We start from the raw sequence: 18,621 nt of genomic DNA on the forward strand, positions 1-18,621 counted from the left end.
AAGTGAAACAGTTTAAAGAACAATATGTAATGAACATCTTTAAAGCAGGGGTTAAAACGTATTTGAGAAACATTTGAAATGTTATTGTTCGTTTCATTCATTTTAAATAAACACTAAATCTCTGTAGAAAATTGCAGCGTGCTTGAATTTCTGGCTATCCTAACCATGACCACTGTTGGCAGTCAGTTGAAAAGGCAACCAGTTTGGGTGGCAAGTGTGCCATGACTGGATTTTCTGTAATTAAGCTGTTTTATTTGCCTCCATGTATGATCTGAATTTTCTACGTTCACCATTGCTTTTATTATTCTTCTAAATCCTGTAACTTTTACTGTTTTTAATTCTATTCTTGGATACCATGCCCAGCTTCCTGTTTCATGGATAGTGTGTTTGGCCAGTCTATTAAAATGTGGAGGGGAGGGTGTGACAGTTAATCTCAACCCCATCCTTGTACATTGTCCACACTATCCAACAAAGTTTGTAAGAGCTTTAGGTGCAAAAGTTGTCAACAGATTAGATTTCTTCCTTCATATTATTCTGCCTGGGAACAGTTGACATAATGATCTGATCTGGAATCATATGGGTCAGCATCATGTGAGAAACTGGATGAAGGATGTGCTTTAGTTTAAGCACTGTAATGTGAAACTGTTTACCAATAACCAGAGTTCATTTTATGTAATGTAGTGTACCCACGCTAAAAAAAAAATCAAAAAAAGGTTTAGCAAGATCTTTCTTCCTCCTATGTTCTGCACTTTTCTATTATCTTTCTTTGCTTTATTTCTTGCAATGAAGCCACAGTGAAAAGGGCTATTAAAGGTAACTTTGGCATCAGTGATGTGAAGTCTTGTTTGTTCATGATCTTTTTGTTTAAATTCAAATTTAATCGTTGTACTTGGCCTTGTTGTGGATTTTACTCATTGGATTGTCATACATTTATTTAATTTATCTTGGAAATTATTTAATTGCACAGAATCCACCAGTCTGCAAGAGTTCTTTGATCATGTTATTGAAATAAAAATTATATTTTAATAAATTTGAACAATATTTCTGGATAATTTTTTAAATATTGAATCTTTTGAATTGGTATCGGCATTTAAAAATGTTTGCCGGAGTCATTATGTGATCAGCCATGAATGGCGGTGCTGGCTCGAAGGGCCGAATGGCCTACTCCTGTATCTATTGTCTATTATTTAAAGAAAAATAGATTCTAGACATGCTGTATACAAAGGAGCTTTTGTAACATGAATTTTACAAAAACAAAATTAAAATCTTGTGATAAATGGTACAAAATTCTCAGTTTTGAAATGCTATATTTCATTTCTGTATGCTTTAATATTGGGTTTTCTGACGCTGCATGCTGTGTTGCTAAATTATGTGGAAACAGGTAGCCATCTAGAGGTGATGAATCAGTACTTCACATTTTGCCTAGAGCACAAAGTGCTGGAGTAACTCAGTGGGTCCGGCAACATCTCTGGAGAAAATGGATAGGTGACTTTTCAAGTCAGGACCTTTCACATTTTGGGTTGTTTTCCAGGAATCTTCATATATTTGGACTTTTGAGGCTTTTAAGATCTTAATACAAAACTGCACCCAGAAATGGATCTTAATGTTTCCAATATATACTTCAAATGGAAGATTGAACAAATTTTAAAGAATCCAGAAAATGCCTTTTTGCTGCCAATAAACAGCCCATGCATAAAGCATGTGAATTTCTTTGAAGCCAAAAAAATCAGATTTACATACATCTGCTGCAAGATCTTCCATGCTTTAAAAATTGGCTGTCCTCTCTTGTACTCCATCTCTAACAGTTTAATCAAATTAATGAAATTCCCTTCAGTTCAAAGTTGGAAGGATATCTTCCACTGACCAGCAAACTCCCCGAGCCTCCTACTGGTGTGTTTCTTCCAGCCTGACCCTCGAATGACTCTCTTGTGAACCTGCTGATTATAGATGAACATGGCACAGGCATTCTTCAAATTCATGTAGCCATGTAGCTCTTCAACTGCAATGGATGCGGTAGCTAGTGTCGCCATGCCCCAAGGTTGCCACCTGTCCTTGTCATTGAATATGTGAAAATCTTTGACATTCTGACAATTAACCTATTAAAATTAACAAAAACATTAAAAATTGTAACTCGTGCACTCTACAATTTTATTAAATTAACTTAAATGCATACTTCATTCTGCAATGGCTGTTGTTCCAGTTGTCTTAAGTGAGGCACAGTAGGCAGATGGAAATTGGACCGACTGCACTGTATAAACCTACTGACTCCCGCAGCTATCTGGACTACACTTCCTCCCACCCTACCGCCTGCAAAGACTCTATCCCCATCTCCTAATTCCTCTGGCTACGCTGCATCTGCGCCCAAGATGAGGTGTTCCATACCAGGACATCTGAGATATCCTCATTCTTTAGGGAATTGGGGTTTCCTTCTATCACAAATGAGGCCCTTACGAGGGTCTGATTAATATCCAGCAGCTCTGCTCTTGCTCCCCCTCCCCCAGTTGCATCAGGGACAGTCCCCTGTGTCCTCGCCTTTCACCCAATCAGCTGTTGCATACAGCACATAATCCTCTGACATTTTCGCCATCTCCAACTGGATCCCACCACGCGCCACATCTTCCCAACTCCACCCCTTTCTGCAGAGACCGCTCCCTCTGCAACTCCCTGGTTAACCTTCCTATCCAAACCGCCCCCCTCCCCAGGTACTTTCCCTGTAACTGCAGGAGTTGCAACACCTGTCCCTATACCTCTGTCCAAGGACCCCGATAGCCTTTTTAGGTGAGGCAGAGGTTCACTTGCACCTCATCTACTGTTTTCACTGTTCCAGGCGTGGACTTGTATATCGGCGAGAGCAAGCGCACGCTCAGCAATTGTTTCGCCTCCCCATAAAATTGTCAAACCATTAAGTCTATAGCATTTCATCAAGTTTTTAAACTTAAAAAGCAATCATTAGTATAACAGACAATAGGTGCAGGAGTAGGCCATTTGGCCCTTCGAGCCTTCACCACCATTCAATGTGATCATGGCTGATCGTTCTCAATCAGTACACCGTTCCTGCCTTCTCCCCATACCCCCTCACTCCGCTGTCCTTAAGAGCTCTATCTAACTCTCTCTTGAATGCATTCAGAGAATTGGCCCCCACTGCCTTCTGAGGCAGAGAATTCCACAGATTTACAACTCTCTGACTGAAAAGGTTTTTCCTCATCTCAGTTCTAAATGGCCTGCCCCTTATTCTTAAACTGTGGCCCCTGGTTCTGTACTCCCCCAACATTGGGAACATGTTTCCTGCCTCTAACGTGTCCAACCCCTTATTAATCTTATGTTTCGATAAGATCCCCTCTCATCCTAAATTTCAGTGTATACAAGCCTAGCCGCTCCAGTCTTTCAACATAGGACATTCCCGCCATTCCGGGTATTAACCTAGTAAACCTACGCTGCACGCCCTCAATAGCAAGAATATCCTTCCTCAAATTTGGAGACCCAAACTGCACACAGTACTCCAGGTGTGGTCTCACTCGGGCCCTGTACGATTGCAGAAGGACCTCTTTGCTCCTATACTCAACTCCTCTTGTTATGAAGGCCAACATTCCATTGGCTTTCTTCACTGCCTGCTGTACCTGCATGCTTCCTTTCAGTGACTGATGCACTAGGACACCCAGATCTCGTTGTACGTCCCCTTTTCCTAACTTGACACCATTCAAATAATAATCTGCCTTCCTATTCTTACCACCAAAGTGGATAACCTCACACTTATCCACATTAAACTGCATCTGCCATGCATCCGTCCACACACAACCTGTCCAAGTCACCCTGCAACCTCATAGCATCTTCCTCACAGTTCACACTATCACCCAGCTTTGTATCATCTGAAAATTTGCTAATGGTACTTTTAATCCCTTCATCCAAGTCATTAATGTATATTGTAAATAGCTGCGGTCCCAGCACCGAGCCTTGCGGTACCCCACTAGTCACTGCCTGCCATTCTGAAAGGGACCCATTTATTCCCATTCTTTGCTTTCTGTCTGCCAACCAATTTTCTATCCATGTCAGTTCCCTACCCCCAATACCATGTGCTCTAATTTTGCCCACTAATCTCCTATGTGGGACTTTGTTGAAGGCTTTCTGAAAGTCGAGGTACACCACATCCACCGGCTCTCCCCTGTCAACTTTCCTAGTTACATCCTCAAAAAATTCCAGAAGATTAGTCAAGCATGATTTTCCCTTCGTAAATCCATGCTGACTCGGAACAATCCTGTTACTGCTATCCAAATGCTCTGCAATTTCGTCTTTTATAATTGACTCCAGCATCTTCCCCACCGCTGATGTCAGACTAACTGGTCTATAATTTCCCGTTTTCTCTCCCTCCTTTCTTAAAAAGTGGGATAACATTAGCTACCCTCCAATCCACAGGAACTGATCCTGAATCTATAGAACATTGGAAAATGATCACCAATGCGTCCACTATTTCTAGAGCCACCTCCTTATCAGCCTTCAGTCCCATCAGTCTACCCAACACCATTTCCTGCCTAATGTGAATCTCCTTCAGTTCCTCCGTCAGCCTCAGATCTCTGGCCACTAGAACATCTGGGAGATTGTTTGTATCTTCCTTAGTGAAGACAGATCCAAAGTACCGGTTCATCTCGTCCGCCATTTCCTTGTTCCCCATAATAAATTCCCCTGCTTCTCTCTTCATGTGACCCACATTCGCCTTGACTATTTTTTTCCTCTTCACATACCTAAAAAAGCTTTTACTATCCTCCTTTATATTATTGGTTAGTTTACCCTCGTACCTTATATTTTCTCCCCATTTTGCTTTTTTAGTTATCTTCTGTTGCTCTTTAAAAGAGTCCCAATCCTCTGGCTTCCCACTCTACTTTGCTATGTATGCTGAAAGAAAATCGTATTTTACTATTTATTGCCTCAGTTTAGTTTCCTCAGTGGTATCACAGAGGCGCATTGTCTGTGCCAGGTCCAACCTTGTGCAGGATGTTCCTTTGCCTCATAGTAAGTAGTGCAGGCTGCTACCACTTCCTCACGTGGAGAAATTGGTGAGCTTCCCATGCAATTTTGCATGTTTATTAGTCATGAGGAAATTTAATTAAAAATTCAATTGATTGGCGCATTGTAAACAATTGTCCTGCAAGATCTGAGTGTTTTCTACAGTGGAAGACACAGCAGAATGAAGAACTCTGATGTATGGTGGGTTTTGTCGAGCCAGATGAAAGTTAAATGTTTTACTGGGCAGTCGGATAACTTTTAATCAACCCTCTAACTCTGCAGCCATCGAAGTAAGCAAGGAAGCTTTAGAGAATGTGATTGTCTCCAAGCGAACATTAGAGGAAGCAACCAGCAATCTCCAGGGAAGCCTGACCTCTGTGCGAACAGATCTTGGCAGCACACTGAATGACGCAGCTTGCAAAGCACCAGGAACTGTTGACCACTGTGATGACATAAGGGCTTCACTGGACACTCTCAGCATAAACGCAAACTTTAGCCAGGTAGGTCCTTTTTCATCACCCTTCACTGCGCCTATTAATGTCTCGTTTGTTTGGCTTGTAATTTGCACTTCAGCAATTGTTGTGCCTGATCACCACTCCCAACCTACTCATTTTACTTTGGCTATGAAGATTCTCCATGATGGCACATTTATTTACTGAGCACAAACCAAACTACAACGAAATATGAAAACTCGGAAGCAAGTTTGACTTGGGAAAATATTTTCATGAAAGTTATTTAAAGGCATACAGCACATGAACAGGCCTTTTGGCCCACATGGCCATGAAGTCACGTGGGCCCATATATATTAACCCTATGCCAATTTATACTAATCCTGTCCAGATACTCCTAATATTGCAAGCTTATCTGCCTCCAGTGGCTTCAGTGTTTCCGATAAGGCAACAGTGCTCTTTGAGAAGTGCTTTCTGGACTGTTCATATATTTATCTTAAGTGCAATGTGGTTTCCAAGCTTTTGCTAATTGTTTTTAATTTTTTGCTTTGACTGCTTTAGTTAGATGATGTGGATTCTGAACTTGCCAAAGTGAATGATGTGTTGAAAACTGACTTTGAAGACTTGATTCAGAAGGTAAACAGAACTCAATACTTTACAAACCAATTTTATAATACTTCCAGCTCTGTGAACTACACAAGTATTTTGTGCTCTTGGTGGTGTGACTCTTTAGTTTACAGTTTCGAAGGTATAGTGTTGCATTATTTCAAATTAATGACTGTTTTGCCTATTTTTGAATCAAATGTAAAGTAGATAAAAGATGAGTCATATGTTCCAAATAATGCAAATTCTGGTTGTAAGAGAACTCAATTACTTATTTAGATGACATGAATTTCAAGGGAATCTGTCACATGTTATGTTGGGCGTGGATTGGCAGAGGAAAATGTTTAAAACAAAATGGTTGCTGTGACAATGACAGTAATTTAAAGTTAGTTAACGAGGATCTGTGCGATGTAGTAAAATGCAGCTTGTGGAAGCAGAGATGAATGTCCACGAACTTGTGTTACCTTATGATCTGTCTCATAACTTTGAGGAGTGATAGTGATGTTCATAACTTCCTCCACAAAAAATAAAGTTGGATGAATTCAGAGTGGAACTGAAGTGTAACGAACAATTTGCACAAGAGTGGTAAAGGTAGCTGATTACATCTGATTAATCTGAGTTATAGCATTTGATTGAAGGTCTTGACTATTATTTCTGTTTCAAAGATGAGGGGGAGAAAGCAAGGCTTGTTTGCCCACATGATCACTTGCCTCTCGGGCATGTTAACTCCAAAACAATTAGTACAGTATTTGCAAATAACACTTAAATTAATACGTTGTTATTTTGCATTTGTGTAATCATTAATTATGTATAATTGCATATGTGAGCTCAATGTACATGAAGCAGGTCTAATAATCTGATCAAACTATATTTTAATTTCCTTCAAATATGTGCAAATTAAATGTCAAGCCTTTTTTCTTATAATGGTCTTGTAATACATTTGAATCAGATGCAAGAGGGTGAAAGTTTAATGGAGATGTGCGGAACATCTTTTTTTTTTACACAGTGGAGGCCTGGATTGCATTGCCAGGAGTGTGGTGGGGACACATACGATAGTTTATGAGGCTTTTGGATAGGCGCATGGAAGTGGAGGTAATAGAAGGATATGAATTATATGCAGGCAGATGAGATCAGTTTAGTTGGCATCATGTTCGGCACAAACATTGTGGGCCGAAGGGCTTCTGTGTTGTACGGTTCTATGTTAATCAGCATGCTACATCAATGATTAGTCATTGATTTCTAATGCAAGATGTTTATAATGCCAGTTGTCAATGCCATTCTAACTTGTAGCTTTTTGAGGAAATTAGGTTACCAGCACCATTTCATCTATTTGTCCTCGCCAGTTCAGAATTGCTACTGTTACTTTATTACCACTTTCCCACAATCGTTTCCTCTGAAGTCAAGTTCACCTGTGATCCTTTAAATGGATTTTAATGTATTTTAATTTTAAAATGGATGATAAAGATTTGTATTTATGGTAACAGGATTTGGGATTTGGTGGCTACAATTAGGGGGAAATTTAATCAAAGTTAATGAATGGAAATGGGGGACACAATTTCTGTGGGGAGTGTTTACGTTTATATAAAAGGGGAGGGGAAGAGGGGGAAGGAGAACAATTTGTAGTTTATAATTTGATTCCTTCCCTCTCTATTCCCAATCTTCTTGAGCATTGTAACTTGGTGCAGTATCAACACACTAGCTGTATCACAAAAACAAAAAATACGAAGGTGCCGGTTAGGTTAGAGAGCATCATTAAAAAGCGAGAAACAGGGTTGATTTTTGAGGTCAATAATCTTTAATCAGAACTGGAAAAGTTTCAGTAACTTTGAGAATGAAGATAATTAGATGGAATGTATGTGAAAGGGTGCAGACCAAAGTTATCAAGGTATTCATTTAAATTGCCAGCAAATAGAGGCAGAAGACCCGAAGAAGAAACTAAAACTTTATCATCCAGTATAAAGTCTGGCTACCTGAAATCAAGTCCTGGAGGCTGCAACATGGACTGAAGGATGATGAAGCGCAGTTAATCACGCTTGCATTAGGCATCGTTGGCCAGTGTATGAGACTAAGTACAGAAAGGGCAGAGTGGGAATGAGATGGAAATTGAAAATAAAAGGCAACTGGAAAATGAAAATAAATGGCTGTGAGTCACCCCTGTGGACTGAAGAGGAATTCTAAAAAGTATCACTCTGGTTTCTGTGAAGGAGGCCACATTCTGAGTAATAAATTCAATATACGTATAAGTGCAAGTAAATTGCTCACCTGGAGTTGTTTGGTCCCAGTATTGTGGAAAGGGAAAATGTAGAAGGGCAGTTAATGCATCTCTTGCAATTGTGTGGTAAAGTGAAGTGAGAAGGGGAAGGACTGGTGGAAATGGAAGAACGAACCAAGAGGTTTCTCCTGGTCTTCCAGTCCAACCATCCAGCAATCTACACAGTACTTCCAAGTGAAGTGGCAAATTACTTGCTCTTCCAATTTAGTGCACCAACCACCAAACTTTGAACTGTCCTAAAATCTTTTATTGGCTCTGTGCATTACATTATATACATTATTATGAATGTATATAAATTGAGGAAAAATTCAGGATTTCTTGTAAATCTTAAAGACTTTTAAAAGTTTTTGTTTCATTCTTCATCAATTTAGTCTCAACTCGGCTGATTTTCCATTCGGTTGTTGGTTAAAGTCATCATAGCTTGCCCCGTTCACTTAGGTCCTCGGAGATCTCACTGCAATCTTTTCATCTTGTGCTTCCAACAATTTGCAACATGTAAAAACATGAAAAGCTTGCTCTGTAAAGGGAATTCTGGCTAGCAGAAACCATGAGATCACACCAACGGTAAAAATGATAGCTGACTATGCTGAACAGACCTTGGAACAAGTCTCCTTCACTTTAGAATGATTGTTGTGTGAACTTTACTGCTGTACAAGCTCTACTCTGGGAAGTGTCTTACTTCTCACCACAAAATAATACCAGTGTTTATCCGTATAGAAGTTGGATGAGTCTGAGCCTTCGTGTTGTGATATGCTAATCTGTCACTGCATTAAATACAGTTGAATCGTGCTGATATAATTTGAAAATATTCTGTGTTTTTATGTTTGTGAGGTTGAGAAAGAAAGTTGGCAAACATGGTTGGGGCAAAACACTTCAGGCACAGTCATGGTCCAGCTTGTGGAGCGAGCAGGTTTCCTCTTCTCATACAGCAAATTCTATAAACCCAGGCTTTCTAAAATCAGATTGGAGGATATGTATCTCTTCACGTTAAAAAAATTGTCACTCTTATTAACTCAACGGATTATTTTTGCCTCGAATAAGAATGGCAATAGCTTGACTTATGAGTGTGATTGGCATTTTTGCAATGTGTTGGCTAGCTTTGTGGTAGGGACTGATAGCCTTTTGGAAGCGAGTTACGTTTGACTGAACTCATTGGTAGTGAAGGAATTATGTATTTCTGTGTGTGGTTATTGATTGAAAACACAGATATCATTGTACGTATTGTTTTTTGAAGTTCCCAACACTATAGGACATTGGATTCCACATTGAAAGAACTGTGACGAAAAGAAAGCAGCTTTCTCCCAAATATATTATGATAAGTTATATCAAATGTTTAACAGCGCCATTATATTAATGATAATTTATTTGTATATTTCTAGGGACATGCATCATTTAACAAAACTCCAGAAATAATTGAAAATGAAACCAAGGCAGTTTCAGCAGGTAGAGTTACAGAAAAATCAACTTTTTATACTATGCATTTTCTAAATGTCTATTACTACAAAATTAGCCAATAGCTTTAGCCAATGAATGAAAAGTTTCATTGGATTGTTTATTGGTTGGATTTGGTTGGATTGTTTATCCAATTAATGTCTTTTTCCAAATTGTCAAAGGTCTTTTATTGTCACATGTACCAATTAAGGTAGTGATATGCGAATTACTATACAGCCATATAAAAGAAAATGCAACGAGAGACACAACTACATAAAAGTTAACATAAACATCCACCACAGTGGATTCCTCACTGTGATGGAAGGCAAAAAAGTCCAATATTCTTCCTCTTTATTCTCCTGAGTTCGGGGCAGTCGAACCATCAGTCGGGGTGATCGAAGCTCCGGCAGCCGACGATGAAACTCCTGCATCGGGGCGGTCAAAACTCCCGCATCAGGGCGGTCGAAACAATTGTGGCTTGGAGTTCCCGAAGTCTGTCTCTGACCAGAGACTGCGGGCTCCATGATGTTAAGTCTGCAGGCACCCACGGTTGGGGCTCAGAGATCAACCCCAGGAAAAAGGGATCGCGAGCTCCGCGATGGTAAGTCTGCAGACAACCGTGGTGGAGCTCTCAAAATCGGTCTCCAGCAAAGGCCGCCAACTCCTCAATGTTGGGCCGCAGTGCGGACAGAGATACGATACGGGAAAAAATCGCATCTCCGTCGAGGTAAGAGCTTAGAAAATGTTTCTCCTTCCCCCCCACATAAAACAAGCTAAAGAATACTAAAACCATACATTTAACACATACAATTAAAATAAAGAAGGAAAGGACAGACAGACTGTTGGCGAGGCAGCCATTGCTGGCGCCACTCTTGTGGTATCTCTTCATTTCTGCAGCACTTCCATGTAAGTTTGAGCAAATATTATGCCCAGTATGTAACATCTGTGACATACTGTGTTTTTTTGTATTTGTCTGTCATGTGCCAGTGTCATTTTTCTAATTCCAATCTGTTTGCTGAAGTTATACCTCCTTTGTACATTTTCTAGTCTCAAACTGAATTTGTATAGTATTTAAATATGGTGAACTGCTAATTTGAGATGGAAAATGAAACTGTGTACTCCAGGGCAGTTCAACAATTTGTTTTTACCAAGTAGAAATTGAGACCTCATCAATTCCAATAGACAATAGGTGCAGGAGTAGGCCATTTGGCCCTTCGAGCCAGCACCGCCATTCAATGTGATCATGGCTGATCATTCTCAATCAGTACCCCGTTCCTGCCTTCTCCCCATACCCCCTGACTCCGCTATCCTTAAGAGCTCTATCTAGCTCACTCTTGAATGCATTCAGAGAATTGGCCTCCACTGCCTTCTGAGGCAGAGAATTCCACAGATTCACAACTCTCTGACTGAAAAAGTTTTTCCTCATCTCAGTTCTAAATGGTCTACCCCTTATTCTTAAACTGTGGCCCCTTGTTCTGGACTCCCCCAACATTGGGAACATGTTTCCTGCCTCTAACGTGTCCAACCCCTTAATAATCTTATACGTTTCGGTAAGTTCCATAGAAACTTTACGTAAGACACCCACCTACATTGTTTCCAGAAATAATGTTTTGGCTTCTAACTTTCTCTTCCAAAAGTGTGTATTGCCACATGTTATGTGCTCTCCATATAAGGTGCATTTCACGAGTCTGTTCCATTTTTAGTAGTTTCAGTGATAGAAAGTGTGTGCAAGTGCCATGCAGTTTGTAATATTTTTATTTTCCTTTCAGATGTAAAGAAAGTGCTCAATGATGTTGGTGATATGGTTTCGGATTTCAGTAAAAAACCAACTATTGATGACGTGATCAATACTTCTACTGCATATCTCAATCAGGGTCAGAGATATTTTCTTGAGTATCTTCCTTACTTGGAAAAGTATGATTTCTACAGGTTGGTTTTATTTCAGAAAAGTAATGCTGAAAATTTGATATAAGCAGTTAGGTTGTTTGGCAAGCAGAGCTTAACTTCTACATCAATGATTGATGATTTGATCAATTCTGAATAAATGTCATCTAGTTGAAACAGTAACTCCTACTTCACAGACTGTTTGGGTATTTTCCTTAATCATGATTATTTCTGAAATGTTTGTAATTTAATTAACTTGCACATGGTTTGGTTTTTGCAAATGTGGTTGTGCCGTACATGAAGAAAGTAATCGGGTAAATCATATTTATGGTCACAGCATGGAAGATTACAAGAATGCACTTTAACAATTGCGAGATGTCTCTTAAGTTTAGTTTAAAGACGTTTATCGCCTTGAATGCCACCAATTATGTGATATGAACGTCTGCGCAAATGTTGAAAACAGAACTGATTTCTGACCTATATGTTCAGTACGAAGAAGGGTCCCGACCTCAAATGTCACTTATCCATGTTCTCCAGAGATGTTGAATTACTTCAGCACATTGTGTGTTCTGTAAACCATCATCTACAGTTCCTTGCGTCTATCCTTTTTTTTATAGATGGCTCGGTGGAATTGCACTCTGCTGTTCAGTTGTGCTTATCCTTGCGTTCAACTACCTTGGTTTGCTGTGTGGATCCTGTGGTTTTGACAAGCACGCTTCACCAACCACCAGAGGCTGTGTATCCAACACGGGAGGCACCCTTCTTTTAGCGTAAGCAAAATGTCAAAAATATTGCTGTCCCCTTAATTGCCAGTACATGGCACACATCTTTGTTGTAAAAATGTTGTCTTTAAGATTTATTTCCAATATTTATTAAGAACTTTACAACCTCTTAACTCTAATTCTGCCATTTCCTTTAGTGGTGTTGGAGTCAGCTTCATCTTCTCCTGGCTTTTGATGCTGGTAGTTGTGGTCACGTTCCTTGCAGGAGGAAATGTAGAAAGACTCAGCTGTCAGTCTTTTAAAGACAAGAGTTTATTTAAGGTAACGTTTAATAACTTTATTGTAAGTGAAAAATATAGAAAAATAAAAGTAAAGAAAATAAATTGTAATGGCAGTTTCTGTACCTTCTCAAAGTCCAACTAAGATAGCCATTACTGCTCGGGAATGTGGTGGAGATATAGCTTACGCACACACCGCACTCTGTGATAGCAAAAACAAATCTTCCAAATGCTGTTTCTTGATTAATTGGTCTTTATTAAAGTTGCACAAATCAAAAGAATAATTCATAGCTTATCGTTCTTATCAACTGCTTCCTCTTCAAACAACAAAGTCATTGCCGTGTGGTTATAACCGTGTGGTAAAAAACTATATTCTCTCCATCCTCCGAGACTAAACGGACCCCCAATCTCTGTGGCTACGCTAGCCTCCTCAGATATAGACACACCTCACTACATATCAAATCACATTCACAAGCATGCAAAAAAGACAAAAACTAGAAATATTAAACATGGACATAATATAATGACAGTAACTAATTTAAGCGTAGATGGCTCCTTCATCGAATTTTAAAATTCACTTTTCATTTTTTTGTTGAGTGTTTTATTAAACCAATTTTGAGCTCATATTGTATGAAAAACCTAGTTGCTTCTGTAGATCTCCATTAACTGGAGGCCATATCAGAAGTCAAGACATGGAACTTTGCAATGTCTTCCATAACGCCATGACCATTCCTGGTTAAGTTGCTTCTTCAGTTCTAACTCTTAACCAATCTTTTTCCATGTGCCCCTTATTTGGATCACCAGCTGTGTTTCCTTCCCATTTCCGGGCAAATTGAGCTGGGACTTTTCCATGGTTGTGGCAAAGCCACAAAGGCAACCAGGCCTCTGCAATAGCACCTTTTGGGTCCTATCCTCAACTCCCCAGGAGCCTTTGAGGGGAGGAAAAGCTGGTCACAGAATCTCACAGTCTGTCAAAGTTGTCTCCAGATTTTGTTGTTATCCCTACTATTCAGAGAATAGTTAAAAATAAACAGTTTGTGCTCATTTTAGAAACATGTTTTAACATTTTAAAATTAAAACACACTAGGAGACTTGCAAATACAGACATGAAAATAAGTAAAGGAGACAGCCATCACATGATGAGTGACATCACATACAGAATAGTGAAAGGCCTGGATAGAGTGGATGTGGAGAGGATGTTTCCACTGTGGGAGAGTCTAGGACTAGAGGTCATAGCTTCAGAATTAAAGGACGTTCTTTTAGGAAGGAGATGAGGAGACATTTCTTTAGTCAGAGGGTGGTGAATCTGTGAAATTCTTTGCCACTGTAGGTTGTGGAGGCCAAGTCAGTGGATATTTTTAAGGCAGAAATAGATTCTTGATTAGTACAGGTGTCAGAGGTTATGGGGAGAAGGCAGGAGAATGGGGTTAGGAGGGAGAGATAGATCAGCCATGATTGAATGGCAGGGTAGACTTGATGGGCTGAATGGCATAATTCTACTCCTATCCCTTATAATCCTATGCGCCTGTATCCTGTGTTTACATCCAGATTGACAATCTGACCTGATGCCCGGTGTGACAAGTGTGGTATCGTAGCGGCACACCTCCTGTGGATTTTCCAATGAAAAGGGAATGCCAGCTGCTCTGGCCTTTGTCACTTGGCACACCCTAGCTTGATGTCAGGTTTTGCTTGATTGTTGTAGCAGTGTCGCTGGGACACTTCACAAATAAACCTGAGTGTTTAAATGAGCTCAAATGTGGTGTAAAATGTGATAAAATCATTTGAGTTATTGCTAATGTTAAGAAATTCATGGTTGCAAAGTTTTCAAAACCCTCAAAATATGGAACTTTGAAGTGGCTTGTATCAGCAGATGTTATGTTTCTGTCATGTTTTCATTGTTTATTTCTTAAACTTGATCTTGGTCTTTTAACAATAGTAAGGTAAAGTGCTTAATGTAAATGGGCCAAATGCAAGAGGTATTTGGGAAAACTGGCACAACTGGTATACAGTTTTTGCTACTAAGTTGATCATCTTTGTGTTTTCAAGCTTTTAGATACTCCTTATTTATTGAACTCGCAGTGGAAGAACTTCCTTTCCGGATATCTGTTTTCTGAGCACAACGTTAACCTCACTTTTCAGAGCGTGTACAGGTCAGATACTAACATTTAATGCAAAGTCTTGATATTTTGTTTCTTGGGGAATAAAAACTGTTCTTTTCTGTTTATCTCTTGACTGCCATATATCCCCCTGGTGATTTTTGTACTGGGGTAGGGATCCAGGTTTGCCACATGGGTAAGTTAGCAAGTCTGGAGAGAGCTTTGGTCTGTTTCTTCAAAATATTGAAGCCATTCCCAAACCTTTGGTGCCTACATGAATGACAATTGGTAGTGGCTTTAATACTCTCCATAGTAAACACCATTTGATTTATTTTCCTGCTCCCCTAGTCATTCAGACAGCTTTGTGGTAATACTGAAGCTATTCCCTCTGTCTCCCTTTGAATGCTAAATCAAATTCTATTTTTAATTTCTCTACAGCAAGTGTCGCAGAAATGAAGGAGTATATTCAGCCTTCCAGCTACAACATATATTCAATATTAATGATGTAAATTTCAATGCAGTAAGTAAAAGCAGAGATATTTGTCTATGGATGAAAAAAAGTGGTTTCCTTGGTAATGCATTCTAAGTCGAAAAGAAGAACTTTGCAGTTGCAGATAGAGGCACTGAAACGCTGCTTATTGCTTTCGTGTTTATGTTCTACTTGAATCAATTCTACTTGATTCAAGAAATGAGATATTAACCAAAAGTTGATCAAACTCTGCAATCTTATACCAGCTCAGTTTTGTCTTTAGGGCAAATTGACTTTGTTGTTGATAATTGTTTTTTATGCCTCTTGGGTTTCCTTCTCTCGCTCGGACTTTGGCTAAAGAGGGCAAGTGTTGAAGCTGCTGCAGTCTTGGACAGTCCCACTCTGGTCAATTTAATAGTCGCCATAACACTTTCAGTTGTGTTGTTTTAACTTTCCAGCAAAAAAAATGATATACGCCTTCATCACCTCCCGTCTGGACTACTGCAACAGCCTCCTCTATGGCGCACCCTCAAAAATCATCAATAAACTTCAATACATTCAAAACTCCGCTGCCCGTCTACTCACACACACCTCGATCCGTGACCATATCACCCCCGTCCTTTATAAACTCCACTGGCTTCCCATCCCCCAGAGAATCCAGTACAAAATCCTCCTCATAACCTACAAAGCCCTCCATAACCTGGCCCCATCCTACCTGACCGACCTCCTCCACAGGCACACTCCCACCTGCACCCTCCGCTCTGCCGCTGCCAATCTCCTATCCCCCCACATCCGGACTAAACTCAGATCCTGGGGGGACAGGGCTTTCTCCATCGCTGCTCCCACCCTATGGAACTCACTACCCCAAACCGTTAGAGACTCCCCCACACTCACCACATTCAAAACATCGCTGAAGTCTCACCTGTTCAGTACTGCCTTCAACCACTGAAGGTCACCTCACCTACTGTCTCCTTTCTCTGTTCATTTATTTATTTACTTATTTATCTATTTATTAATTTCCCTATGTTCTCAAAATCTCTGTAAAGCGTCTTTGAGTATATGAAAAGCGCTATATAAATAAAATGTATTATTATTATTATTATTATACTTTCATTTCACACACTTTGTAGTAATTCATCATATAATGAATATTATTTTCCTCAGATTTTGACCTTGTGTGCTTTCCTGTATAAATTTGAAAAGGCTGTTTGAGCACAGTATAAAACAAAATTCTGGAGCAAATCGGTGGGTCAGGCAGCATCGCTGAAAGATGTGGATAGGTGATGTTTCAGTTCGGGATCCTCCTTTGGATCAGAGTCTGAGCATGAAGAGGTGTTTGGACCCGAAACATCGCCAGTGCATGTCTTCCAGAGCTGCTACCTGACCCGCTGAGCACCTGGTACTCGAACACTCTGTATTTTGCACAATATTTCAGCACCTGCAATTCTGTTTTTACAGAATAAATATCTGTGTACTTTCCCTAAGGAATGTACACTGATTTGCAAGCAAATCTTGATTTAGAAAAATGGTTGTGTTCCGATAACATTTTACAGCTCCCTACTTATTTTAAAACAGCAGCTCAATTTGTTCAGAATAATTTTCCATTTGGATTTAGGAAGTGTGTATGATTTGGTTTAATTCCTGCATGTGTGCTGCAGCAGTTTTCTCAATGCAATGCAATCAAAGTAATGGACTTTTGAAGGAAATGCAGAAGATTGCTGTCTGAAAGTCTAATAAAAATGGTGCTGATTTTGAATTGAAGTGAGCTGGAACACTCACTGGCTGAACAATATATCTGAAGCTCAAGGTTATAATCTTAGACTTTATTTTAATTGTTTGGCATTTCCAATAAGGAGACCATTTTGAATTGATCCTGCTTGATTAGGATACTGGAGGGACATGTACTAGGACTGTTTATGCAGCTGCAGGCTTCTAATTGTGTACAATTTGGTATGTAACTGGAATAAAATAATATAGTAAATGCAAAAGTTGTTTGAATATACACTTTTAATGGCACTATCTTTTTCAGTATACAGCTAATGTGACAGACAAATTCAGCAAAGTTGAAGTGAACTTTAGTAGTATAATAATACTGGAGGAAGAGGCTAAAAATGGTCTGCGTGATTTCGCTGAAACTGGCATTGACAAGATTAATTTTGCCGCCTATTTCAATGAGGTATCACTTTTTATTCTTTATACACCGAAATGTAGTTTACTAGAATGTTTACTAGATGTTTACTAGAAATATTTTCGTAATCAAACCTAATTATGCTATGTGAAAGCAGAAACTATCTCATTGTGCATAAATTTCATTTGAATTATATAAATTACAAGTGAACCTGATACGAATTTGTTTTTCTTGATTATATTTGAGCACAATTATCACCAAGTCTGATTTACCTTATCCTTGCGGTGAAGTTTTAATTAAAGATATTTCCATATACAAAGGAGTTGATTGTATAATAAAATAACATCACTTCTTTTCTGTTACCTCCCAATACAAGTGCTCCAATGCTTCCAGTGTAAAATTCTCAAACTGAATTTTTCCATCTTCCTTGTTTTCAACTTATTTCTGTGGAGCTGCTTTCCAATGTCAGAATCTCTGATCCAGGCTCTGACCGCAGAACAAACAGCAACTGGGTCCCAAAATGTGGAAATGCTCCCTATTCCCATCAGATTACAAAGATTTTGTTTACACCTAATATTACTTAACACATTTTTATATACTCTTTACATTTCTGTAATTGGAAATGTTATATTATTGGCATATTATACATGCACATTGCTATAAAGCTTCTAAAAAAGAAAACTATTTAATCAACATGAAATCTGAAGGGGACAATAAATCTGGCAGATAGAAAAAAATAAGTAACTGTTTGGAACTGAAGGGTTGTTTATAGGTTGAATGTGCTCCAAGTCCACCATCCCTACGCAAACATTCTGCTGAATGTATAAAAGTGGATGTCACGGAGACCCTCTTCTATGTACCTAATGCATCCTTAAACACGTTTGCCCTATAATAACAATGTCCTGCAGTAACTCAGCGGGTCAGGCAGCATCTGTGGAGTTACTCCAACACTATGTTTTACTCAAGGTCCCAGCATCTGCAGTTCCTTGTGTCTTCATTTGCCTTGTACCATTCCACAAGCGTTACTCAATTTATAAAGTGTTTAAATACCCTAAAAGGAATGACAAAACAAACAACTTCCTCTGACTATATTGCAACTTACAAACAGTGGTTTTGGAATTGCCAGCTGTAGTTTTGTATGCAAGCTCTATTTTAGAACAGCACACGATGGGAACCACGTGACGGGACTGGTCTGGGAACTGATCACTCTACTCTACACACTTGCCCAACGTGTACATGTATGTAGACAATAGACAATAGACAATAGGTGCAGGAGTAGGCCATTCAGCCC

General features: G+C 39.4%; 1 protein-coding gene across 13 annotated transcripts in view; it reads left to right on the top strand.

The window, feature by feature from the left end:
• prom1a (prominin 1a) overlaps positions 1–18,621 on the top strand; it is a 154,028-nt gene that overhangs the window by 99,268 nt on the left and 36,139 nt on the right. For 9 of the 13 annotated variants that reach the window (XM_078401098.1, XM_078401136.1, XM_078401157.1 and 6 more), the window contains 10 exons: positions 790–813; positions 5,281–5,498; positions 6,009–6,083; positions 9,702–9,765; positions 11,523–11,682; positions 12,255–12,407; positions 12,557–12,680; positions 14,684–14,787; positions 15,172–15,253; positions 17,232–17,378. In XM_078401098.1, the coding sequence (XP_078257224.1) occupies positions 790–813; positions 5,281–5,498; positions 6,009–6,083; positions 9,702–9,765; positions 11,523–11,682; positions 12,255–12,407; positions 12,557–12,680; positions 14,684–14,787; positions 15,172–15,253; positions 17,232–17,378 (1,151 nt within the window). The remainder of the gene's footprint in view (positions 1–789; positions 814–5,280; positions 5,499–6,008; positions 6,084–9,701; positions 9,766–11,522; positions 11,683–12,254; positions 12,408–12,556; positions 12,681–14,683; positions 14,788–15,171; positions 15,254–17,231; positions 17,379–18,621) is intronic. The other 4 variants (XM_078401127.1, XM_078401147.1, XM_078401185.1 and 1 more) reach the window with 1 other exon arrangement.

This window comes from Rhinoraja longicauda, chromosome 1 (assembly GCF_053455715.1).
Source record: "Rhinoraja longicauda isolate Sanriku21f chromosome 1, sRhiLon1.1, whole genome shotgun sequence".
Classification (NCBI taxonomy): Eukaryota; Metazoa; Chordata; class Chondrichthyes; order Rajiformes; family Arhynchobatidae; genus Rhinoraja; species Rhinoraja longicauda.